The 27,172-nt window shown below is 47.6% G+C and overlaps 2 protein-coding genes across 5 annotated transcripts in view; one reads left to right on the forward strand and one right to left on the reverse strand.

Moving 5' to 3' along the window:
- ENTREP1 (endosomal transmembrane epsin interactor 1) overlaps window positions 1-10,807 on the forward strand; it is a 98,614-nt gene extending 87,807 nt beyond the window's left edge. For 2 of the 3 annotated variants that reach the window (XR_007518639.1, XR_007518641.1), the window contains one exon: window positions 6,061-8,211. The gene's annotated coding sequence lies outside the window, so the exon portion shown is untranslated. Of the gene's footprint in view, window positions 1-6,060; window positions 8,212-10,397 lie in introns of those variants that run through there. The other variant, XR_007518640.1, reaches the window with a different exon arrangement.
- Window positions 10,808-11,313: 506 nt separating this feature from the next.
- The window catches only part of APBA1 (amyloid beta precursor protein binding family A member 1), a 235,613-nt gene continuing 219,754 nt past the window's right edge, over window positions 11,314-27,172 (reverse strand). For both annotated transcript variants that reach the window (XM_049895520.1, XM_049895519.1), the window contains 3 exons: window positions 20,667-20,786; window positions 17,650-17,790; window positions 11,314-15,883 (listed from right to left, as the gene is read on the reverse strand). In XM_049895520.1, coding sequence (XP_049751477.1) covers window positions 15,812-15,883; window positions 17,650-17,790; window positions 20,667-20,786 — 333 coding nt within the window. In that variant the 3' untranslated portion in view covers window positions 11,314-15,811. The remainder of the gene's footprint in view (window positions 15,884-17,649; window positions 17,791-20,666; window positions 20,787-27,172) is intronic.

Consider the following 27,172-nt stretch of genomic DNA (forward strand, 5'->3'; position numbering starts at 1 on the left):
TCCTGTAGGCCCACGGGGAACCCCTCAAAGAGCCCAGTGGCTGCGTGGGGGACGGTTGGAGTAGGGAAAAACTGAAAATACGGGCTTCTGTTGAGATATTAAGAAGCCCTGGTGATGCAGTGGTTAAGCGCTCAGCTGCTAACTGACGGGATGGCAGTTTGAACCCACCAGCTGCTCAGCTGGAGAAAGACCTGGCATTATAGTGTCTGTAAAGATTTATAGCCTTGGAAACCCTATGGTGCAGTTCTACTGTATCCTATAGGGTCACTATAAGTCGGAATTGACAGCAATAGGTTGGTTGAGACGTTAAGGTCTCTGGGTGGTACAAATGGTTTGTGCTCGACTACTAAACTAAAGGTTGGCAGTTCGAACACACCCAGCAGCTGTGGAAGAAAGGCCCGGTGATCTGTTTCTGTAAAGATTACAGCCAGTACAGAGCAGTTCTACTCTGTAACAAATGGGATCCCCTTGAGTCAGAATTGACAGCAACAAATTTGAATTTTTTTGGTTTAGGGTTTAAGAATGAGGGTATTAATCGGAGCACAATTTAAAATAGCAACAAAGTAAAGGGCCTAATGTCCAGTAAGAGGATGCATTAAAAAGTTAAAAAAAAATACTGTGTATTTATATGATAGACTAATATATTGCTGCTATGAACATATTAGAAACCCTCGTGCTGTAGTGGTAATTACTACCGCTGCTAACCAACAGGTTGGCAGTTCGAATCCGCCAGGTGCTCCCTGGGAACTCTATGGGGCAGTTTTACTCTGTCTTATAGGGTCGCTAGGAGTCGGAATCGACGGCAGTGGGCTTGGTTTTTGGTTTTATAAACATATTTTCAAAGCATTCTTAAAGACTTGGGGAGGAGTTTGCAATATAGTGGTAGATGAAAGAAGCAGAATCTAGGCCACGTAGCACCCTGCGCGATAACACACAGTCTGGAAGGAGAGGTACCAAAGGCTCACTGTGATTCTCTCTGGGTACTGAGATCGTGTGTGATTTTCATTTTCTGTCTTTGCTACTTTTTTCAGTTTTTGAAATTTCCCATAGAAATGTACATTACTTTTGAATTCAGAAAAATCAAGTAAAAAGATTGATTTCAAATCGAGGTTTGCCCACTGTAATTGAGTAGGGTGGCCTCAGGAGCCTGATTTAGAGCAGAGGATGAAGGTAGTCGAAAGCCGAAGTGGCGGAACTTGCTGACGATCGGATATGGGAGAAATAGAGAGGCAAAAGCCAAAGATGACGTAAACCTCGCCTCTTCAGTGCCCTCTCAATGCAGCGGCCAGCACAACTCATGTCGTGTAAGTCGGATCACCTTCCTTCTCTGCTCAAAGCCCTCCCACCTGGCTCCGAACCTTTAGAGCCACTTATGAGGCTCACAGAAATGCTCCTGCCCCGTCCTGGGGTTATCCCTGTGGCTTCAGAGCCCCCTGCTCTACGTCTCCCTCGCTCTGCTCTGGCTGCTCTGGCCTCCTCCCTATTCCTCATGCCCCTGCCTCAGGGCCCTTGCACTTGCACCCCCTCTGCCTGGAATGCTTTAACTTGCCTTCTCAACTTCTTCAGGTCCTCATGTTCCCTTCTCAGTGAGGTCTTTTCTGGCCAACCTTCCCCAAATTGTAGCCGTCTGGCACTCCTGGCCTTTCCCTGCTTAATTTTTCTCCTTAGCATATGTCGCCACCTAACGTAACCATGTATTTTACTTGTCTATTTTTTGTCTCCTCCACTAGAATGTAGATTTAACAAGGGCAAGAATTGTGTCTATTTACTGGGGTCGGCCCAGCACCTAGAATGGCTTCTGGCACAGAATTAACGCTAAATAAATGCTCATTGACTGAAGGAGTCCGTGGATGGTTAAGTGCCCACTGCTAACTGAAAGGTTGTCAGTTCGAGCCCCACTCAGCCTGGCCATCTGCTTCCTAAAGGTTTAAAAAAAAACAGCCTTAAAAACCCTATGGGGTACAGTTCTACTTTGCACACAAGGGGTCGCTGTGAGTTGGAATAGACTCAATGGCAACTGGTTTGGTCCGACTGGCTGGATGACCATAATCTCAATAGAGAATAAACCACCAAAACCAAACCCACTGCCATTGAGTCGATTCTGACTCATAGCGATCCTATAGGACAGAGTAGAACTGCCTGACAGTTTCCAAGGAGTGCCTGGTGGATTCGAACTGCCGACCTTTTGGTTAGCAGCTGTAGCACTTAACCGTTACACCACCAGGGTTTCCCAAAGGAGAATACAAACATTCAAGTTACCACCAAAAGACTCAGATTCACCATTGTTTTAAAAGAGGTGTGAATTTAGAATTCTTTCAATAGACAGCTCCCTTGATACATACAGAGTTAGATTCCGTTTTTAAGAATCCCATTTCTACATGATTTTATTTGTTTTTGTGGCAGTAACTTGAGGAGCAGAGTAATAGAAATGGGAGGATTTATTCCCAGCCCTGTTGCCATCCTTTATAGGTAACCCCAGGGAACAGCAGTTAACTATATTCTCTATTACTAAAGAGAGATGAGGATCACATAGGCCCAGAACAATCCAAACCCCAATAAACCCAAACCGGTTGTCAGTGGTGTCAGTAGGAAGGTGGGGGAGGGGGTGTGTGGAGCACATTGGGTGATACTGTCGGGGGCGTGACACCAAAATGACCATCCATAAAATTTTTGTGCAGCGTTTCAGCAGAAATTTATCGTTTTTAATAAAAATATCCCTGTAGTTAGTTATAGCAACAAAAATATTTTTTGTAAGCCCAGCTTACATGTATCAATATACACAACAAGGCTAAACTTCTGTGCCAGTTTACTTTTTGAACCTTCTAATTGTATGAGACGGAATCGACTCGACGGCACTGGGTTAATTCCTCTCCTGGTGACCTAGTGGTTAAGTGCTACAGCTGCTAACCAAAAGGTCGGCAGTTCAAATCCACGAGGCGCTCCTGTGTGGGGCAGCTCTACCCTGTGCTATGAGGTCTCTATGAGTTGGAATTGACTCAATGGTAATGGGTTTGGTATTTTTTTTTTTTTTTGGTTTAATGCCCTCAGGTCAGAGCTGTCTTTATTACCCAAGTACAACGAGCTTCGAATCACGTGTTTACATCTGCACACGCTACAAGCTCTCACTGTTGTTTTTGTTGCTGCCTGTGTGCTTATAGAAACCCTGGTGGTATAGTGGTTAAGTGCTACGGCTGCTAACCAAAAGGTCGGTAGTTCAAATCCATCAGGTGCTCCTTGGAAACTCTATGGGGCAGTTCTACTCTGTCCTATAAGGTTGCTATGAGTTGGATTCGACTCAACAGCAATGGGCTTGGTGTTTTTCTAGTCGCTGATTTTGTCAAATTTTCTGGTGTTTTAGCTACAATATTGTAATTAGCATTTGTGAACCTATATCAATAACTTGAGAATGAAGTAGTAATTAAAGAAGAAGAAGGAGTGATGTTTGGGAGAGTAACATTAGTACAAAAAAACATTACTAAGGATTTTGTGTGGTCTGGTACAGGAGGAGGTCCATGAGGTCCATGTAGCACTGGGTGACAACAACCTAGTGACACCACTGCCTGTTGCCGTTGAGTCATAGTGACAGAGTAGCACTGCCCCATAGTGTTTCCAAGGCTGTAATCTTTATCGAAGCAGATTGTCACGTCTTTTTCCCATGGAGTGGATGGTGGGTTCGAACCACTGACCTTTTGGTTAACAGCCAAGTGCTTAACCACTGTACCACCAGGGCTCCCTCAGAGCAATCCACAGAGCGTGAATCCAGAGCATGCTGGGCCTTCAGACTGTTCCCTCTAGGATCATAATCATGGAGTGAACTCGTTGCTGTTCCCAGTGTGGCCCACCAGGTGGTGATGGAACATCACACATTGACCCAGAAATCAGCGCTGGGCAGGAGAAAGCCAGGAGAGCCTGGTGCAGGCAGAAATCAGCGCTGGGCAGGAGAAAGCCAGGAGAGCCTGGTGCAGACAGAAGTCAGCGCTGGGCAGGAGAAAGCCAGGAGAGCCTGGTACAGGCAGAAATCAGCGCTGGGCAGGAGAAAGCCAGGAGAGCCTGGTGCAGGCAGAGATGCCCTGTCCACCTCCAAGCAGGGCCATTCTGAGTGTTCCTATGGGGACTACAGAGACACTTCCAGAATAATCATTGCTAACATGCATGAAGTGCTTCCCAAAGGCCAGGCACTGTGGCACTCATGTGCGTAATCTCTTTTGCTCTTCTGAGTCAGCTTCTGAAGTAGGCACTATAACGGTCCGCACTTTTCAGGTGAGGAACTGAAGCACAAAGAGGAGATTAAGTAGTTCACCACGTGCCTCAGTGCTAGTGAAGGTGCAGATAGGAAGTGAACCCAGAACCCCACATTTAACCCCGCCCAACCCTCCAGCCACACAGCAAATGCCGGGCCCTTGCTGTGCACTCTGACGGCACAGATGGTGTCCCTTTCCCTGCCCTTGCATTCTTGGTCCCCAGCACAGTGGTTGACACCAAGCCACACTCAGAACTGAAGGAATGGACTATGGAAAGCTGAAGGGGTAAGAACATAAGCTGGTAATTAACAGCACAGACAGGATTTACTCATGCAATCACCCAGAGCTCTTCCTTAGTGAAAAATGAAATGAAATTGAAAACGGACTTGCTCCAGTCTAAACTGTGTGAGCCCCACAATCTAACTCTTGCTTCCCTGTCCTGAAAAACTGTGGTTTGACTGTGCTCCTCACGGCCAAGCACATTCTGTTCCTACCCCTCTGCTCCCAGGGGGCAGTGCATCTATTTCCCTATCCCTCCCCATCACGCTATCCACCCCCTTGGAGCTCCTGTAGCTTCTGTTGATATCTTCCTTGAGACGTTGGTGTCTGGGGAAGAGTGTTTTGCTTTGTGTTACAGCTCCCTGGGTTTATGTGCAGCTCCGCTCCTGACCACATGCTCCTCCTGGGAAATCACAAGATGGGACTGAGTTTGAATCTTCACTCTTACTTTGGGCAAATTACCTCCTATCATGTCTGAGCTGTTTCTTCATCAATGTTGTTAGTTGCTATTGAGTTGCTGTTGACTCTGACTCATGACGACTTTATATATAAACAGAAGGAAGTGGGTCCTGCACCATCTTCATGATTGCTGGTATATTTGAGTCCATTGTTGTAGCTATCGTATGTTTGAGCTTATCTTCCTTGTGATCCTTAGGGTTTTTATTGGCTAATTTTTGGAAGTAGATCCCCAGGCCTTTCTTCCTAGTCTATCTTAGTTTGGAAGCTCTGCTGAAACTTGTCCACCATAGGTGATGCTGGTGATATTTGAAATACTGGTGACATACCTCCAGTATCACAACAACATGCAAGCCACCACAGTATAACAAACTGGCAGACAGGTGGTGGTCTTCATCAATAAAATAGAGCAATACCTGCTTCGTGATTTTGCTGTGTGATTAAATGATACAAGCTGCTCATCTGCCTGGCATCTTATAGGTACTCAGAAAATGTTAGCTCTCTTTATTATTGAGAGTGGGCCTGTTTGGGCTTATCAAATCCTAGTGGGTGGTGATTTTTATAAAAAATTAAGTTATTAGAAAAAAAAATTGCCGTCGAGTCGATTCAAACTCATAGAGACTCTATAGTACAGAGTAGAACTGCCCCATAGAGTTTCCAAGGAGCAGCTGGTAGATTCGAACTACCGACCTTTCGGTTAGTAGCCACACTCCTTAACCACTGCACCACCAGGATATTGGCAGATTTCCAATAAACATATGAGGGAGTTGAACAAAAAGATTGCTTTGTATTGCTAACATTGTATTGCATCTGCGCTGCCGTTGGAGACTAAGTTGAGCTGGGAGCTGGACAGGAGTCCACTCTGAGCCCCTTGAGGTCACTGCACTGACTGGACTCTCAGCTTCCATCTGGAATGCACCTCTCTTCTTAACCTAGCCACGGCAGGACCTGGGGACCCCACAAAGTCTGCCCCCTATGCTGTGACAAACACCTAAGACTTGTTGGCATTTTGAACTATTTGCTTCCAATAGGCAAAAAAAAAAAAAAAAAGATTATGATTTATTTTATTAATAAATGTTTGCAGACCAAATCTTCACAAAAAAGATCAAGAATAGCCCAAACAGGTTGAAGAAACCGGACTGGAGCAAGTGTGCTGGTAAGTGTTAACAATCAGCTCTCTTAGGGAAAGCGTGTGTGTGTGTGTGTGTGTATACCAAACAAACCAACCAACCAACCAACCATCAAGTAAACAATCAACCAAACAAAACCCAGTTGTCATAGAGTAAATTCCTACTGATTGCAACCACATGTATTTCAGAGTAGAACTACTTCACAAGGTTGTCAATGGCTGTGACCTGGGGGGCACAAACAGTTTGCACTCAACTACCAACCTCAAGTTTGGCCTTTGAACCCCCCCAGCAGTACTGCTGAGGAAAGCCCTGGTGATCTGCTTTTGTAAAGATAAGAGCCAGGAAAACCCTATGGAGCAGTTCTATTCTGTAACACATGGGGTTGCCCCAAGTCAGAACTGACTCAATGGCGGCCTTTTTTTTTTTTTTTTAAACCTTTCAGAAGTAGATTGCCAGGCCTTTCTTCCAAGGTGCCTCTGGGTGGATTCAAACCTTCAACCTTTTGGTTGGTAGCCAAGTGCTTGACCATGTGCTCTACCCAGGGATTTCACATACATATACATATATGTGTTTATTATAATTTACAAATAATAAAATATCTAATAATCTTTTATAAATCTCAGGCCTGTAACTTCAGTGTGACTTGGTGTTTCTTGCAAACTCCACCATCACTTTTTAGAATTTTATCACCAAGTGTGTCAACATCATACCAAGTGGCTATGGATCCCTTCACCGTGTTGCCCCAGATTTCTGTGCCTCTGCATGTTCTTTCCAACTGTGTCACTTGGCAAAGTCCTACCAAAAACCAAATCCATGGCTGTCGTGTCAATTCCAACTCATAGGGACCCTATGGGACAGAGTAGAACTGCCCCATAGGGTTTCCAAGGCTGTAAATCTTTATGGAAGCAGACAGCCACATCTTTCTCCTGTGGAGCAGCTGATAGATTCCAACCATCAACCTTTCAGTCAGCAGCCAAGTGCTTTAACGACTTCGCCATCAGGGCTCCTGGCAAAGTCGTACAGTACTTTCCAATCCATGCAGAGACCTTGCCTTCTCTGAGAAGGATTTCCTCATGCTTCTACTGCACGCCTAGTTTTGCACCTTCTGTATAATAACTGCATCTCTTGCCTCAATGTCCAATACATACCAGGCATGCGCTAGATACTTCAAGGGCAGAATCTCTAATTTTACCAACAACTGAGCCAAGCTGTGCCCATTTTGCAGATGAAGAAATAGTGACTCAGAGTGGTTGACTAACTTGCCCAAGGTCACACAGCTAGACTAGGTAGCAGAGCTCTAAGCTGAACCTGTCTGTGACTCTTCTTCCAATTATAACCCACAATGATGTAGAAAGCTGAGGAAGACTTGGCCCCTGCCCACAAGAAACAAGTGGAGGGGAGAGAGAGCTGTAATTTAGTTAAGTAGCCAGCATACTGCACTCTGAGATTGCCAACGGGAGCAGATGTGAAGTCCTCTCTAAGGAAGGGGATACTGGGTAGAGATAAGGCTGTACTTCCCACACACAGTTGCTGGTGCCTCTCAGCCCTCGAGGAATGAATTTTCCTGCCTACCGAAGGGATGGGGAACTGGCGTTTATCTGTGCTGTTCAACGCCAGCTTTCACAAAGACTCTGGAGATGGCCCAAGGACTGGGGTCACAGCCATGGGCCCAGCCTGTCCCCACTATAAGCCCAGCATTGGAATTATACAAAGGAACGTTAGCTTTGCAGGGACGGATTACTCAATAAGCAAGGTATTCACGGGTTTACTTGTGTTTACTTACTAATCTGTAGTGCACAATTCCACATGGTGAAAAAAACAAGTAATCCCATGTGTACCTTGTTTACCGTGAACCTGTGAGTAGCGTGTTTGCTGGTTAATCCGCCAGTTTGGGAGGGAGCCGGGATCGAGGTTCTAGCTGACTGCTCACTGTGTGGCTTGGGACTTCAGTTTCCTACTTGGAAAACAAGGGGTCTGGGAGGGTTGGTTAAAATTCTTCCTCCACTCAGTGGGGTCAGAGAATCTGGGTGTTTATCTGGATTTGAAGAAGCCCTGGTGGCGCAATGGTTAAAACACTCAGCTACTAAAAGAAGGGTTGACAGTTTGAATCCACCAGCCTCTCCATGTGAGAAAAGACCTGGCCATCTGCTCCCATAAAGATTACAGGCAGGGAAACCCTATGGGGCAGTTCTACCCTGTCATATAGGGTTGCTATGAGTTGGAATCCACTGGAAGGAGCTCAACAATGATGTTATTCCGCCAGAGGGCGGCAAATCCTAGCTCCTGACAACTTGAGTCCTGAGTAAAAAGGGGTGGTTTGGAGGTGGAAGCGCAGAGGAGGTGAGAAGTGTGAGTTGAGTGTGATGAAGTGCGTGGGGTTGTATGGAAGCAATTAGGGATGTGTGTGAGCGAGTGCGCGAGAGAGCAGGAGCACTAACGTTCTTACAACCACCTACAGCAGTCACCCCCCCCCATCTATCTACCCTACTTACCGCATCTCCAACCACTTGCTGCCTCCCTTACTCTACTCCTGCCACCCTGGGTCCTAGTTCTTCCTCCAGCACTTCACGAAATATCTGCTCAGGGCCTTGTGCTTGCTGTCCCTTTGGCTTGGAACACTTGTCCCCTAGACATGTGCAGGGCCCCTCCCTTTCTTCCTCCATGAGGCCTTTTCTAATCCCCTATACAATTTTTTTATACAATAGGCAGCCACCTCCCACAGTGGACAGACACCTCCCACAGGGACAGACACCTCCCACAGGGACAGACACCTCCCACAGGGGACAGGCACCTCCCACAGGTGACAGGCACCTTCCACACGGGACAGGCAACTCCCACAGGGGACAGGCACCTCACACAGGGGACAGGCACCTCCCACAGGGGACGGACACCTCCACAGGCTTGCTAAGATATAGGTGCCAGTTTCAGGACTAGGCTCTACCCTCAGTTGCCACTCTCACCTTTGTCCTGGTGATATCAGAAAACCATTGAGGGGCGTTGCCACTCAGAGGCAGGCAGAACTGGGGAAAGAAGCTATTTCTCCCTCCTCCCCCGTGGGGTAAGAAAAGAGGAATATGTTTCACACTGTAGGCCAAGGGAGGAAGACCCCAAAATAATCACTTGTGAAATTTGGGTGCCTAAGCCCTTCACTTGCCTCCCCCCAACACTAAATTGGGAACCATTTTATCTACAAGTGGCTAAGGGACTGGCCTGAGGGAATGAGCAGTGGTGGTTGTTGGTGGACAGATAGGCAGGAGACTGGAGACCCATGGCTCAGGGGATGACCAGGCGAAGAGAGGGTCTGAGGAGAGTGGACGCCACTTGAGCTCGCTGACTGCTGGGGTGGTCGGCTGTGGGCTTGCTGGGGCACGGCTGGGGTTGAAGAGGCGCTAGCTGCAGAGACTCATGGCCTGGTGGGGTCAGGTGGAAGATGTTGCTGACGGTTCAAGGGACTTTCCAATGCAAGGGGCTGTCCACCATTTGTCTCCAGACTAGCAGAATGACCCAACAAGGGGAGGCCTGTGCCCTTTCCAAGGGCAACACCTACTGTAGGGAAACTTTCATCTCCCACCCATGTCTCTTCCCCTAAAGGGGAGGTGCAGAGAAGAGTCCACCTTTCCCCACCCATCCAGCACCTAGAGCCCAAAATGGGGATTGGGGGAAGTTTTAATTGGACAGAAGACTGAGGTTTGCAAATGAATGAGAACCTGGAATGAAAGCATAGTAAGAACCAAAAGAAACCACAAAGTTATAATGCAGAGCTCAACAGTGTGTGATGGGAACAGGGAGTCCTAGCATTGCCAGGAAGCAGCTGGAAAAAATAAAGATAAGTCCTTGAACGCTCTGTGCCTCAGTCTCCACATCTGTAATGTGGGGATACTAACGCGTCTACCTCTTAGAGGTGTTTTGGGGATTAGCTGAGTTAATCTATGTAGAGTGCTTGGGACAGTGCCCGGCACACAGAAGTTGCTATCAAGATTTGCTGTTAGTCTTTCCCCAAGTTGTGACTTCTCAATTCATCAATGAGATGTGTTTTCTTTCCACGTTATTCAGTAACAGACATCTCTGTGTTCTGGAAACTCACATTTTGTGTGAGAGGGTTGGGGATTCCCTAAGGCCAGGCCATGGAGGCCACCCCAGGACCCTCAGTTCAAGGTACAACCTCCACCGCCCAGGGCTTTCGGCAGCCCCAGCTCACTGACCCTCAGGGGCTGTGCCAGGGTTTCTCAGGGAAGACGGAGTGGTGGTGTCCACAGAGAAAAAGTGTAAGAGCATTTTGCTTTACAAACAGGGCTGGATACAGTCCACGCTGGGGAGACCAGTCTCCTCAGCACATCCCTGCCAGCAGGGAATTCACCCCAGCAAGCTTCAAAAAGTGGAATTGCAAAAAGCACTGAGAGAAGAATCTTCCGGAACCTTCTCAGGGAACCTTCAGGTAGGTCTCCCCAGGGCAACTGTTTCTCTTCCAACACTACTACACACTTGAGTCCCTTAGCAAGGGCTACCTCCCCTCATTGGAGATTTCTTGGGGAGATAATTAACTCCGGTTTCCCTTCCCTCATTGAGGACAGTTGTTGTTAGCTGCCATTGAGTCAACTTGACTCATGGGAGCCCCATGTCAACAGAATGAAAAGCTGCCTGGTTCTATGCCATCCTCATGATCGGTTGTGGATTGGACAGGTGTAATCCATGGGGTTTTAACTGGCTTATTTTTTAAAGTAGATCTCCAGACCTTTCTTCCTGGTCTTAGTCTGGAAGCTCTGCTGAAACCTGTTCAGCATCATAGCAACATGCACCACGCCTCCACTGACAAATGGGTGGTGGCTGTGCATAGGCGCACTGGCCAGGAATCGAACCTGGGTCTACAGCATGGAAGGTGAGAATTCTACCGCTGAATCACCAGTGACCTCTAGACCATTGAGGATGCACGATATGAAACCCAAAGGGTTCCCTTCTCCCCTTCACAGTGTTCTCGAAGGAGACCAACCAGATCGTGGGATATCAGCTGTAACAGCCAAACGAAGCCTTTCATGTTTAGAACCAGTTCCGTTTCACAGAATAGAAGCCCATTTAGAAAACGCTGGGTTCTGGGCAGCAAGCAGCCCTCATTGGATGAACAGGAGTTGGCCCGTTAAGAAAACAAAACCCTCCTGTCACCTGGGGTCCCCTCCCTCCCCTGCAACAGTAAGACACTCAGTGGAGCCGAGAGGTGAAGTTCTTGTTTATTGTTGCTGCAACTCTTACAGACATTAGCGTTCAGTTAAATAAGGAGAGCTAGCACATCAAATACATCACGACCCCCAAACCAAACGACTTCTGCCACGCGACAGAGGAGGGGAAGGAGGGCGGGGCCCTAACATTCATTGGGAGTGCGATGTCGACATTCCAGGCTCACAGGGATAGATATCTTCTTTATATATTTATTTATATTTATATATAGAGATGTTGAGTTCTGTGTATACAAAGAACGATATTGTTACAAATACAATACTAGACTTCTCCTGACGCTTTACAATAAGCTCTATGCCACCCTCTTTACAGAACAAAAGTACAAGTTGATATACTCTAGGTGCTGTGCTATGTACACGGAGTTCCGTTCCCACAGTCCTCACACACTGCCTGGAGGGAGGAGGAAATAAAAGCCCAAATCGTGTGCTCCAGTCAACCCAAACCAGGGAAGGAGAAGACAGATGGGACATGCACACTAACAAGTGGCCTTGTGGATGAGGGAGGGGAGAAATAAGGACGAGGCAGCCCCTGCATGTAAACATTGGTAACAGCTACACCACCAGTCGAGAGACCCAAGAAGGGCCTGGGGACAGGTTTTCACCAGCGTGTGGACAGTGAGTGCCTGCGCGCATGGGGCTGCTGCAGGGTCAGAGGAGCGTGGGGGGAGGTAGTAGGTTACTGTGGGACTCTTGGAGGGCCAGTGTTGATGGGCAATGAGCTGAAAGCAAACCGGCCCTTGGGAACGCAGAGTCACTCTGGGGAGGGGAGGGAGGTGCTGCTTGAGAACTGTGCTCCGGGTATCGGTCATTTGGGGTTTCCTCCTCTTATGAACCCAAGGCTGACGGTGGCTCCCTGAAATGCTCACATTTGTGAGGGCAGAAGCAGGGTAGGTTCTGGTGCATCCTGGCAAGGCCAGGAGGGATAGGCAGACCTGGGAGTTGGTCCCCAAAGTGGAGTCACCAGCATGTCCTAGCCAAGTGCCAAGAGTGGCTTTTTGCCCAGGCAATGGTGGGGAAGGCTGCTCTGTACATGGTCTTCCCAGGTATGCCGCATTTTACACAAATACCGCATGCCTTCTGCGTTTGTTTGCTGGCCAGTCCCTCCCCCTGTGAGGCACCCTCACAAGTGCTGCCATGGCACTTATGAAAATATCTCACTGGTGGAGGGTGAGGCTGGCAAACAAACACAGAAGGTGCGTGTTATTTGCTTAAAAATACGGCACAGGGTGTATATGTATTTATATACCTATCTATATTGGAGCATCAAAAGGGAAGTAAACCACCTCTTCTCAGGGGACTTCCAAAATTGGAGTTACTAAATACTAGAATTTAATATTTAAGACTCCTATTCCTAAGGAGCCCTGGTGGTACAGTGGTTAAGTGCGTGGCTGCTAACTGAAAGGTTGGCAGTCTAAATCCACCAGCAGCCACTCTGTGGGAGAACGATGTGGCAGTCTGCTCCCATAAAGATTTCCAGCCTTGGAAACCCTGTCGGACAGTTCTACTCTGTCCTATAGAGTTGCTATGAGTGGGAATGGACTCGAGAGCAATGGGGTTGGCTTTTTTGGTTTACTCTTAAGTTGGAGTTCCTGGGTGATGCAAATGATTAAATGCTGGGCTACTATCTGAAAGGTTGATGGTCCAAACCCACCCAGGGGTGCCTTGGAAGAAAAGCCTGGTGGTCTACTTCTGAAAGGTCACAGCCATAGAAACCCTATGGAACAGTTCTACTCTGAAACACATGGGGTCGCCACAAGTCAGAATGGATGGCAACTGGTTACTGGTGACTCCTAAGTTAACCAAACATAGGTTAGCGCCCTCTGTCCAAGGGTAGCAGGGGAAAGAGAACCCACTTCAGTTGGGTGAACCTATTCCAAGCCCCAGCAATGTTCACTCTGGGGGTGAGAAACCAGTGATATGAACCTAGAAGCATGCGGTGGATAAATAATCTTATGCTAAAAGGCTTCTAGGAGGGCTCACACAACTGTCTCTCTCAGCACCTCTCAAACATGCCAAGATGTTTGTGCAACAGGAAGAAAAAGCATTTTCTCCCTCCTCCCTCCTTTAGGTGAAGACGCCTGATTGTATTACTGGGCAGCTACATAGGGATGTACTGGCTGGGCTCCCTTCCCTCGGCCATAAGGGTAGCCCCTGCGGTTACAGTTGTCCTATCTGGTGCTATTACAGGTGCCCAGGCAGGTGGGTCCCTCTGTGAGCAGACAGGCAAAAGCCCCTCCAGTGATTTGCTAAGGCTCCTGATGCCTGAAATATCCCCAAGGACAACTCATTCCTGTTTTACCCACTCTCCGTTTGGCTGAGGAAGCATGAATTTGTGGCTCTTAAAAAAAAAAAAAAAAAATTTTTTTTTTTTTAGCACTTTAGCATAACATCGGAAACTCTATAGCTTGGTTATTTCAGGACAGGCAAACTAAGAACCTGGAGCCACAGTTCTGGGCTCCTGCATTTGTGGTGGGTCAACCTTGGGGGTGCCCCCCACCCCCAGCAGCACTCTGCTCCGAGCCCTAAGTCCAGAGGGTCTAACCGCCCAGCCCGGCTCCCCCATCCCACTGCGCAGCGCTCTGAGAGGACTTTTGGGTGGCCAGCAGCCTCTTTGTTATGACTGGTTGCACCACAGAAAAACAGAGAGGTCAGCTTCTGATTTCTCTGAGGCCTTCAGCTTTCCTGGTGCTAAGCAGAAACTTCAGAAGGTGCAAAGAGCCTAGGGGAACTGACCATGTGGCTCTCTAATTGACGCCTCTTTTTCCTCATCTGTTTAATTTACTTTCCTCCCTCCCAGGAGCTCCTCTACCCTACGTATAAATACATCCTCCCTAACATTTGCTCGCTGAGATCCTATTTCCACAAGACACAACATAAATATCCCAGATGCAGAGGACAGGGATTATATCAATATTATAAAATATATTAGTTTCTCTTCCCCTGTCTCTACTGAGGTCATGAACAACAAAAACAAAACAACAAAAAACCAAAACACAATCACACCCCACATGAAAACCAAATGCTCTTTGGACCAAGAAGAAGTGAAAAACTGGCTCAGAATAATAAGATTACTAAAACATCTGCACCGACGGTGACGGAATCCATAAATATGAGGCACCTGATGAAAACAAGGAACATTCCACACCAGTCAACACTCTCAGACCCACGAGGCAGCGAGAAGATGTTTCTAGGACACATTGGGGATTCTTAGGCATAGGTTGAGGTCATTACTGTCCCCTTAGTTTTGTGGCTTATGTTCTGTTCTGGCCTCTCCAATGGCACAGGCTGAGCAGAAAAGAGAGTTGGTCCAGCCTTGGGCCGGAAAATGTAACATGCCTGTGCCCTCACATGAGGACCCGGGCCCTAGTCCTCAAGGGGGACAGTCCGTCCTTCCCAGACTCCGTGTGTGTGTGTGTGTCTGTGTGTATGGGGGTAGTGGGGTCCACTCCCTCAGAGGGGGACACTTTGAGCCTAGGTGGTCTGGGAGGTCCAAGGCTCAACCAGAAAGGAATAGTGCAGCACAAGGCCAACCAGTTTTTGTGCCACCCGCCTGTCAGGGCAAGGGGCCACCAGAGAGGCCATGTGGGTGGTCCAGGGGCTCTGTGCGCTATCAGAGGCAGGTCCCAAGGGGGGCACTTTCAGCTTATCTTATTGGTGGTGGGGCGGAGGGAAGGGTGAGATACAAGTGTGACTGTGTGTGTGTGTGTGTGTGTGTGTGTGTGACAGTGAGATACAGGAGAGGCAGATGGAACCTGCCTGTGTTGATCCAGGGGCCGGTAACCTTGGGACAACCTATGGAGGCTTTGGATGCCCCATGAATTGCCAAGCTCTCTGCGAGGCTATGGTGTCCTTGTGCAAGGCAGCTCCTAAGGCCCATGTTATTAGAAACACAAGTATGTTGAAACTAAAACTAGCTACAGAATGGGTTTAAGTTGGCTCAGAAATTCCGGGTGGAGACAATGTATTGTGCCCACCACACTGTGGGCAGTGCATATCCTCAAAGCCATGGGCTGCCCCCGTCACCACCATATTCCTATACATCCAGGTGAGGAGAGCGTAGATCAGCAACTGGATTTTGGGCACTGCTGAATCAGCTTCTCCACCGCCCCAGGAGGTCCTTCTACAACATCTGCGCCTCCTGGGAAAGGATGATTCCCTGCTGGGCAGCAACAGCCCTCCTCGGGGTACACCCCCCCCCGCCAGCAAGAGGGCCCTTCAAGAGGGTCCTGGGAGGATTGGGGCAGCTCTCCATTCTCAAACGAGTGCACACAAAACTTCCCTGGATTAAAAGAAATACAAACTGGAGAGAGACAGAGACCGAAGAGGTCCTTGCGGATTCTCCTCTCCCTGTGCACAACCCAATGCTGAGTGCGAGAGGGAAATGTCGCAGTGGACACACAGATGCAGCACTAGACACACAACCACAAGTGAGGAGAGTCCTCCATGCATGCCGCGAGGTGCGTCAGGGCGCCAGCGCTCAGATGTAAACTGGCTGCTCCTGGGCCGTTAGCAGCCTGTACATGGCGGCTGGCATTGTCTTCATGTGGATCTGAGGGCAGAAAACACTTGTTAACAGGGAGTGGAGGGTCTGGGTGAGCTGGGGAGAGAGGCGGCAAATCACAGCATAAAAAACAATTGCCGTCGAGTTGACTCTGACTTATGGCGACCCCATGTGTGTCAGAGTAGAACTGTGCTCCACAGGGTTTTCAGTGGCTGAGTTTTTGGACATAGATTGCCAGGTCTTTCTTCCAAGGTGCCTCTGGGTGGACTCAAATCTCCAACCTTTCGGTTGGCAGCTGAGTGCATTGACTGTACCACCCAGGCCTCCTCCTCACACCATCGGGGGTTTTGAAAATAGCCCCTTACCCACTAGGCACCTGACCCAGATGGACTTCAGAAAGAATAGAATTCATGAGCTTTCTAAGAAATTAGGCGTGACAGAAAATAATGAAAAACCAAAGCCTAGGTAAGGTTTACTTTCCCGGTCAATGCTCTTATTCCCACCAGGCCTTTTAAAAGTAGAAAACACTGAAATCAGGAAAGTGAGCCTGGGGTCCTTCCTGCTCCTGACTTGCCCCCCTCCCCTTCCTGGCAGACAGCAATGAGCAAATCAGCCCTAGACTCAGGTATGATGAGGCAAGCCCACACCAGGAGACACCTCTGGGGGCTGTTCTGTTGATTTGACTTGGATCTAGACTTATATTTGCCAGGCACATTTCGTGAGACTAACTGGGGGAAATGGAGAGAATGTGGCCAGCCACAGAGAACAGCAACACAAATCTGCATGTTGAGAAGAGAAGGTGAGCAAATAAAACTGGAGACAAGGCTAAAGGAGGCTCTGTTCTATTTTATGCAGGAGCTCTCCTACCATCACTTACTCTTTGTGGAAATTGGTTTAAAATTTGGTCACAGACAAATGGTTCTGGGTATTAAAGAGTGTCAGGTGATACAAATGGTTAACATGCTTGGCTGCTAATGAAAGGGTGAGGTTCGAGTCCACCCAGAGGTGCCTTGAGGAAAGGCCTGGTGAACTACTTGTGAAAAATCAGCCACTGAAAAGCCTATGGAGCACAGTTCTACTCTGACACACACGGGGTCGCCATGAGTCGGAGTGGATTTGATGGCAACTGGTAGGACTGGAAGGGATACTCAGGAAGGTTTGCTGGAAGGTCTGTGCGGTGGATTAACTACTGTTGTGTGTGGCTTTTCTAGCCATGGTCTTGTTACTCCCATCCAGGTGATTGTGTGATAGGGTAATTGGAGCCTACCAAGGGGATTGGTCAGTTTTGCCTTAAAAGAGAGCCAATTTCAGAGCAAGAAGGACAGCTCACCACCACCAAAGTGGGAGTGGGCTTCCCGGCCCATGGAGAGAGAAAGCTGAGTGCCTTTGGGCAGAGACAGAGGGCCATGGAGAGGTGTGCCTGTGAGCATAGCCGGGAAGAGGCTATCCTGATGGAAGAACTGTATCCTGAGTGTTCTTGAGCCTGAATTGTAACTGTTTCTTCCCTAATAAGCCCTTGTGAGTATGGTCTGTGAGTTCTGTATGGCCATTGCAATGACTTATTGAACCCAGTAGAGAGTACTGTGGGAGGGGCGGCTGGTGTCAGAATTGATAGAGATGACGGAGAGAGGAGGCTTGTCTGGCCTCTGCCTCATGGGTGTCAGCCTTGTGCTATTGATCTTGGTTTTCCTTTCCCCCTTGTGGGGTTAGAGGAGGTGAGACACTGCTCCCACACCCTTTTTAGAGTCTTTTTAAGGTCAGGGGCTCCAGAGGACACCTTCAGCTTCTCTCCAGCCCTGGGCCCCAACTCCTACCTCCCCAACAGCATTGGAAAGAATGTGGACGATCTTCTCGTGGGGGGTGGCGACGACACTCTGTCCGTTGATTTCAATGATCCGATGTCCCACACGAACACCTCCTCTCTCGGCTATTCCTCCTCGCATGAGGCTGCAGATCTACAGAACCAAAGGCCAAGTTACACCCGGTGGGCAGCACCTCACCTCTGAGAACTGGTGGGGATGGAAAACTGTCTTTTCTGGAAGTCCCCTCTGCTAGCACGCTCATCTCTGAAAAGCTGACATGGTTAGGCTTTGGGAATTTGACTCTCTCTTTTTTTTTTTCCTTTCCACAACGACGGTAGCGCATCCGTTCACGCACTTCATGCAAGGAACACAGCGCACGACTGACTGACTGGATTTCACAGCACATTTCATCATGAGCGCTTGGCTTCCCAGCTGGGTCCTGGTAAAAAGAGCTCTTTTGGCTTGTCACAGGACATCCAATGTTTTTGACTTGTAAACTGTGTGACAAAGGTTAGTATCATTTCCCAGAATCATGACTCAGATTCACCCATTAAACCGCTTAATGCCAGTGGCCTGTTTTTTAGGCTCACAGTTGCGTGAGCCAAAGAGGAGGTTGGCACCAGGGCAGCTGGAGGGGAGATGCCCCTTCGGGCTTCCCAACTCAGCTACTGTTGTGTACACTCATTCCTTACAGAAACAACAGCGGCTGGTTCCTGTTACAGTGTAGCCTACATGTAGTCAGGTAGGCGGTGGGTGGAGGCTGTAGGCTGGTGGCAAAAATGAGCCCGTCAGGGCTGGGATGGTGATCGGCTCGGCAGTGCAGAGAACAACCACCTCCACCTCACACACAAAGCAACTGGAATTTACCCAAAACAGCATGCTTGGATTTACCAAGGCGACCTTTCATTCCACACTGTGCGTCTTTATTTAAAAGCTCATGCAGACAAGCAACACAACATCTTGTGTCTGTGAGTGTGTGGCCCCTTCACTGGCTCAGGTACTTTGGGTCAAAACATTTCTTAAGTACCTTTCCCACTTTTTATTTTGTGGAGTTTTTTTTTTTTTTAGCCTTTCCCACTTCAGATAAAACTGGAGGCCCCAGTGAACCCTCACGCATTCTATAACTCTGCTAATATTTGAACTTTCAATATTATTCAAATATAAACAAAGCAAACAAGTATAAAGAGATGGAAATATGATGTCAGGCCCAAACTATAAGGAGTGACCCCGCTCATCTCCTAGCAGGCAAATTAAGCTACTTAAGGAAGAAACAGCACATAAAATGGGGCTGGATGTTTCAGCTCCAACTGGGAATTTCCAGGGTATTTCTAAAACTTACAGCATACTTGGAATAAAATTTTAACTTTCAATTAAGAGTTCTAGGTAATTAAGGGGGAAAAAGAATAGGGTTCTTCTATCTGGAAAGATGAATACAAAGAAAAGAGAATACATCCAAAACCTATTAACCAGGAAGGTTACAGATAGAGAACAGATCTGCCATCAAAGCCCAGACTCATCACAATTCCAGAACAAGTAAAACCAGGATAAAAAGGAAATAGCTTACAAGGCAGACAGCCAACCGATTAAAATACTCTTTATCCCCAAAGTGTTAATTCAGATCAAAAGGGTAAATCCGCTGAGCCCAGATGGTGTAAGACTGTACCGCTAAGGCAGTAGCTCTCAACCTCAGAATCACCTAGGGAGCTTTAAAAAAATACAGTAAAACCTGTGAAAGCCGGAAGCTGTGTAAGGTGGAAACCTGTCCGAGAAGGGAAACTAAAATATTTCCACTAATAGAGAGCAATAGAACAGGTGGTAGGACTGCATCCTGTCAAAGGCAGAAAACTTGCAAGGCTGGGAAAAACAAGGCAGTTCCGGTGAGTTCCAGCTCTCACAGGTTTCACTGTGCCTGGGACCCTTTTTCCCATTCTCTCTGCCTGTTAGACATTTTACAGGTTATCAACATCTCCTTAAGCAATGGAGGGGAAGCAGGGAGAGGGAAGAAGTGGGACCACACTCCCAGCCCCACTTAGCTGCTCAAGGCCTGGCTCAAGCTTGGGGAGTTATAGATGCTTCTTGGGGGTCTCCTGTGCAGCCGAGGTGCAGGCCTTTTTGTGGGTGCATCCCAAAGTAAAGACAGCTGCTGGCAGGACAACCTGAACACTGGGCTTTGTGGGCCATGGCTCTGGGAAGGGCACATCTCACGTAGAAGGGCACAGAATTCTCTGCAGAGGAGATCTGCCCACAGAGGAAGCTGAGACCACTGCCACCCATTCCTTCTCCCTTGCTTGGGCCTTTCAGAGAGCTAACTGGCTGTTACGGATTGAATCATGTCCCCCAAAATATGTGCTGTAACTCCTAACCTCTATGCCTGTGGTTATAATCCCATTTGGGAATACGTTTTCTTTGTTATGTTAATGAGACAGGATAAGCATAGGGTGTGTTTGAAGTTAACCTCTTTTGAGAAATGAAAGAGATTAAATGAGCAAGCTAAAGAAGCAGAGATAGATGCCAAGACACATGGAGATCTCCAAGGAACCAGGAAGAAGTTGAAGAGACAAGGACCTTCCTCCAGAGCCGACACAGACAGAACGCATTCCCCTAAAGCCAGCATCCTGAATTTGGACTTCCAGCCTCCTAAACTAGAGAAGGACATCAAGCTTGGTAAAGTGGAGGGTCTGGAAAAGGAGGAAGACCCTCAACGAGATGGACTGACACAGTGGCTGCAACAATGGGCTCAAGCATAACAACAATTGTGAGGATGGCACAGGACCAGGCAGTATTTTGTTCTGTTGTGCATGGGGTCCCTATGAGTTAGAACTGTCTTGACAATACCTAACAACAACAACAAACTGTGAGAATAAATTTCTGTTTGTTAAAGTCACCCACTTGTGGTATTTCTGTTATAGCAGCATTAGGTAACTAGGACCCGGGCTTTAAGATAAAATAATAATAAAGCAAGACAAAACCCTGTGCTACATTCTTATTGTCAGAGTGTTGGGAAAGAGAGTGGAGTGCGCTGTACTTACAATTCCGTTCTGGACGCTGAACCCCAGCTGGTAGCGCAGATCGGGCCTCCGGATCAGCACGGTGGTTACAGGAGGACACCTCACGATGTTCAGCTTGACTCGGGACTGGTTCTTTAAGCCCTGCAAAGTGAGCGAGGCACAGTGAATAAGGCGAACATCCGCAACAGACGGAATAAGCACAGACGGCACCAAAGGCAAGAGAAGCCCAGCGGGTCTTTTGTTATTTCGTGGGCTCCTGGAGTACCCACTGCAGATAAACCAAAGTGTCGGTGGCCTGGACAACTCACTGGCAGATGCTACCGACTCAGGAAGAAAACTCCATGGTTTAGATGGAGCCCTTTTGCCTCATCCAGAGATCCATTTCCTGTGGACAGTTTCTTCATTTTGGGAAATGGGCTGTATTCAATAGGTTTGATTAAAGTGGCTGTCAGTGCACCTAAGGGAAAAGTGTCATCTGCACTTTTTGGCTTGAGAGATGAAGGACGCACAACTCTTGTCCCAGGCAGGAGAGAGACAGGTGGAAATTGGCTTTTTCTCCGAAAGGAAAACGAGAGCAATTACCCCTCTTCTAGCAAAGGGCATCTCATTCACAGCAATTTGCCCAATTCATCAGAGGCTTCCTTTCTCAGTCTCTGCTGCTCCTTCTTCCCCATTCTCTCTGCATGTTCAATGTTTTGCAGCTTATCAACATCTCCACCAGAACTGGGAGAAGGAGGAAGAAGAGGCAGGACTCCTATCAGCTTATTCTTCCCTGGAAGGTTGAATAAACCAATTGCCATTGAGTTGACTCCAACTCACGGCAACCCCATGTGTGTCGGAATAGAACTGTGCTCCATAGCAACCCCGTGTGTGCCGGAATAGAACTGTGCTCCATAGCAACCCTGTGTGTGCCGGAATAGAACTGTGCTCCATAGGGTTCTCAGCGGCTCGTTTTTCGGAAGCAGATCTTCCGAGGCACCTCTGAAAGGCCTGTGGAGCACAGTTCTCCTCTGACACACGTGGGGTTGCCATGAGTCAGGGTCAACTTGACGGCAACAGGTTTTATTTTGCCTCTGGTTATCTGCTTTATATGTCTGACCAGTGTGTGCAAACCAGTGGTTCTCAGACCAGCAGCATCGGCATCACCCGGGCGCTTATGAGCAATGAAAATTCTGGGCCCCACCATGAGCTACTGAATCAGACACCAGAAGGGGGGCCAGCAACCTGTGTGTTAGCTAGCCTTGCAGGTGATTCTGAAGCACACTCCATTTTGAGAACAGCCAGTGTAGAGGACCACTGCAGAACAATGAACTCACCTGCCCCCAGGTGACTTAATTCCTCCAAGGGATGCTTAAGCTCGGAGATGGCAATTCACTGCTCACACCTGAGGCCAGTGCGCTTCGTAAGTACAGGGATGAGTGAGGCTGGGGTGGGGGTGATGCCTGGTGGGAGGCCCAGGGGCAGATTAACAAGCAAGCAAAGTATGCGCCAGTTTGCTTGTGCTTACTTACTAATCTGTAGTGCACAATTTCAAATTCTGTAGTATACGAATGTGAAATTGTGTACTACAGATTAGTAAGTAAGCACAAGCAAGCCCAAGTGTACCTTGATTATTGGGTAATCTGTCCCTGGGAGGGTTGGTTGGCCTGGTCACTATATAGCCTACACACAGTCACCTGTCTCCTAGCCTGGTCACAACACAGCCTACACACACTCACCATGTGTGAGTACCCTGAGATACTGTCACATCAGAACTCATCCTGCTGATGAAAGCAGCCGCACCACAAGGACAGGGCAGAAGTGCCCCATAGGGTTTCCAAGGAGAGGCTGGTGGATTCAAATTGCCGGCCTTTTGGTTAGCAGCCTGAGCTCTTAACCACTGTGCCACAAGGGCTCCACAATGATGACAGCTACCCGTCATTTACTACTCTCTTTTTTTTTCTCACCTGGGGATACTGCCTGGTTTAACATTAACAAAGGTGTGCATCAGGGTTGTATCCCTTCACCATACATATTAAATCTGTATGCTGAGCATATAATCTGAGATGCTGGGCTATATGAAGAACTCAGCATCAGGGCTGGAGGAAGACTCGTTCACAACCTGAGAGATACAGATAACACAATCTTGCTTGCTGAAAGCAAAGAGGACTTGAAACACTTAGACTGAAGAAGATCAAACACTACAGCCTTCAGTATGGATTATGCCTCAACATAAAGAAAACAAAAATCCTCACAACTGGACCAATAAACAACATCATGATAAATGGAGAAAAAACTGAAGTTGTCAAGGATTTCATTTTACTTGGATCCACAATCAGCGCCCATGGAAGCAGCAGTCAAGAAATCAAATGACGTACTGCACTGGGCACATTTGCGGCAAAAGACCTCTTTACAGTGTTAAAAAGCAAAGATGCCACCCTGAGGACTAAGGTGTGTCTGACCCAAGCCACAATATTTTCAGTCGCCTCATATGCATGTGAAAGCTGGACAATTAATAAGGAAGACCGAAGAACTGATGCCTTTGAATTGTGGTGTTGGCAAAGGATATTGGATATTCCATGGACTGCCACAAGAACAAACAAGTCTGTTTTGGAAGAAATACAACCAGAGTGCTCCTTGGAAGTGAGGATGGTAAGAATTTGTCTCACATACTTTGGACATGTTATCAGGAGGGACCAGTCCCTGAAGAAGGTCATCATGCTTGGTAAAGTAGAGGGTCAGCAGAAAAGAGGGAGACCCTTGTTGAGATGGACTGACACAGTGGCTGCAACAATGGGCTCAAGCATAGCAATTGTGAGGATGGCACAGGACTGGGCAATGTTGTGTTTTGTTGTACACAGGGTCACTGTGAGTTGGAACTAACTCGATGGCACCCAACAACAACAACGCACTTGACGCTGGCCTTGGAGATTTACAGGAGCCGCCTTATTTACTTCCCTTGCCAAACTGGCAACTAAAATTATCCCCATTTATAGAAGAGGAAACTGAGGCCGAGAGATATTAAGCAACTCACCAAGTTCACCCACAGCAAGATTCAGTCCCAAGTATGTCTCTATTCAAAACCCATCACTGTTTTCTCCTACACCACAATCCTTCATATATACAATGGGAGAGCGTGTGTCATTCATAAACAAGACTTGCTCAACACAGAGACCGGAGAGAGCATCCGGGTGATGAATGTGTGCCACCACATCTTTCCTTCCAGCCTTGAGCTGGGGCTATGCTCCTAGTTCACTTTCTGACACGCCAGGAGTTCTTAAGGATCCTGTCCTCATGTTCCCCCCGGGCTTCCCCACTGCCTTTTGATTGATTACAGCTGTCCTCTCAATGGCGGAATTTTGATGGGACTCAATCTAATTCTCTTGGTTTAATTTCACCTTTTTTTTTTTTTTAGTGGTGGTTCAGTGGTAGAATTCTCACTTTCCATGTAAGAGGCCTGGATTCCTAGCCAATGCACCTAAAATGCACCCACCACCCGTCTGTCAGTGGAGGCTTGCATGTTGCTATGATGCTGAACAGGTGTCAATGAAACTTCAGACTAAGATGGACTGGGAAGAAAGGCCTGGGGATCTACTTCTAAAAATCAGCCCATGAAAACCCTATGGGTCAAATGACCTGATTCACAACCCATCATGGGGATGGCACAGGACTGGTTGTGCATGGGGTTACCATGAGTCGGGAGGCGACTCAATGGCAGCTAACAACAGCATATCTACCTGTCTCCCCAGTGTTCTGGGTTGCTTGTTTTTTTCTGGGGGATTTGAGCCTTCGTGGCTGTAATCCAGCTTGCAATGGTCTCATTCCATCATGGCATGTGGGGTGCATGTTCATATAGTGCCTTCCAACTCCTCTCAGTGGTTTTGGAACATCTCCAGGAAACTTCTCATATTAAGGAAATGATATTTTCAAAGAGAAGCAATGGATGAGCTGAGTGCGATTCTTGATGGATAAATGAAAGTGTGCAAAGACTCCAGGCCTTCCACATGACAACAGGTCCCATCATCCACAACGGCAACGGCAGATATTCTGGCTCCTAGCAGCGGGACCAGCATGGCTTGGTATCCAGGACTCTGTTGGTGTCAGAAGACCTGGGTTCAAGTTTTGTTCTGTCAACAGAGCTGTGGGATCTTGGCACTTGGCTTCATCTTTCTCCCACTCAATTTCCTCATCTTCAAAACAAATAAATGGTGAAACTCACTGTTATGGATTGAATTGTGTCCCCCCAAAATGTATGTCAACTTGGCTTGGCCATGGTTCCCAGTATTGTGTGGTTGTCCATCATTTTGTGATCTGATGTGATTATTCTGTGTGTTGTAAATCCTAACCTCTATGATGTTAATGACGCAGGATTAGAGGCAGTTATGTTAATGAGATAGGACTCAATCTATAGGATTAGGTTGTATCTTGAGTCAATCTCTTTTGAGATATAAAAGAGAGAAATCAAACAGGAGAGACCCATTACAACCAAACAAGAAGAGCCAGAAGCAGGGTGCATCCTTTGGACCCTGGATCTCTTGTGCTGAGAAACTCCTAGACTGGGGGAAGATTGATGACAGGGACCTTCCCCCAGAGTTGACAGAGAAAGAAAACCTTTCCCCAGACCTGGTGCTCTGAATTTGGACTTCTAGCCTCCTAAACTATGAGAGAATAAATTTGTTTGTTAAAGCCACTCACTTGTGGTATTTCTGTTGTAACAGTACTAGGTAACTAAAACCACCAAAAAAACCCACCAAAAACCCAAAAAAACAAAAACCAAACTTGTTGCTGTCAAGTTGATTCTCACCCATAGTGGCCCTAGAGGAGAGAGTAGAACTGCCCCTATAGGGTTTCCAAGGAGCAGCTAGTGGATCTGAACTGTCGACCTTCTGTTTAGCAGTCCTATCACTTAACCACTGCACCACCAGGACTCCAATGGACTTCTAGCCTCCTAAACTATGAGAGAATAAATTTGTTTGTTAAAGCCATTTACTCATGGAATTTCTGTTACGGCAGCACTACGCTCTAACACTCTGTGATTTCTCCACTTTTCATATATTTTTTTCCCTAAATGGCTTGTCTGAAACAGCAAATCTCAATCATTGCGTTTAAAAACACTTATTCCTAGAATTAAAAATAGGCTTCTTTTTTGGGGGGGGGGAGCCTGAACATCATTCATGCACATATTTCTCTCTCCTTTGAGTGTTCTCTCTCTCTCAGTCATTTAATGAATAAATATTTATTGATCACTGGTTATGTACCAAGAAATGTTGTTTGTTGCTGTTAGCTGCATTCACGTCAGCTCCCAATCCATGGGGATCCCGTGTCCAACAGGATTGGACCATTGTGATCCAAATTCATTGGCTGAACTTTTGGAAGTAGATCACCAGACCTTTTTTCCTAGTCTGCCTTAGTCTGGAAGCGCCACTGAAATCTGTCCAATATCATAGCGACACGCAAGTCTCCACTGATGGACGGGTGGTGGCTGTGCGTGAGGTGCACTGGTCGGGAATCAAACTTGGGTCTTCTGTACAGAAGGCAAGAATTCTACCACTGAACCACCAGGCACTGGGGATTCAGCAGCAAGCAAGCTCTCTCCCTGGCTTCCGACCTCAGCAAAGGGCGGGACCAGGGTGCAGTGCAGTGCTAAGCAGGGGGCTACAGGGCACACGGCAGGGCAGCCACAGTGGGCTGGAGGCCCTGCACTGCCCTCTCTACAATCACACAACACGATTCCAGGGATTTGTGGAAAACAGGCTGAGGATGCTGTAGATGGGGACACCTGGTTAGATTCCCAAAACACCAGACACACCTGCTTTAAAGGTTACACGTTAAACACAGAGCTTACTTAGCCACACGTGTGTGCTACAGAACCACCTTAGAGAGCATCTCCCTAAAGAGCCAAGAGACTTGAATCTATTTTCTCAATGGTGGCTAAAAGAGTCACATTGCACTGGTGGGTTCATTCCTCTTATGTGAATGGATTTAAGACACTTGATTTGTCCCTCAGTGAGAGAATTTCTAGATTAGGAAAAAGCGCTTTAAGACGAGGCTTAGAGCAATGGCCATTTGAAATAACCAGACTGTGCATCTGCGCTGCTGTCCCTAATCAATGTTTCGAGCTGGGTCCCATTAACTTGGATTTCTGAGCTGCCATTTTTATCGGAGGTGCCAATTAGATAAACGGTCATCTCATCCCCATGACAAACAGGAATGGTGCAGCAAATTAGGAAATACGGTGGGAGGGGAAGGGCAGGGAGAGGAGAGAAGCCGGAATGGTCTCCATGGCAACAGGAGAGCAGAGCTGTGATGATTCTCCCTGGAAGGAAAGGGAAGTTGTCCTCTAGTTTAAAAAAAATCCAGAGGGCAGGACCAGGGAGGCAATGGCATGGACAGAGGTGGACTGCCAGCTTGCTTTATCCACCAATAATTAGGCTTTAGGAATTATGACAGAAAAAATAAGACCTAGGAAAAAAGCAATTAAAACAATTCTATACCTACGGAAAAAAGTGGCAAGACCGAACACACTGCTTTACACCCCTATTTCTCAA

This window comes from Elephas maximus, chromosome 9 (assembly GCF_024166365.1).
Source record: "Elephas maximus indicus isolate mEleMax1 chromosome 9, mEleMax1 primary haplotype, whole genome shotgun sequence".
Taxonomy (NCBI): domain Eukaryota; kingdom Metazoa; phylum Chordata; class Mammalia; order Proboscidea; family Elephantidae; genus Elephas; species Elephas maximus.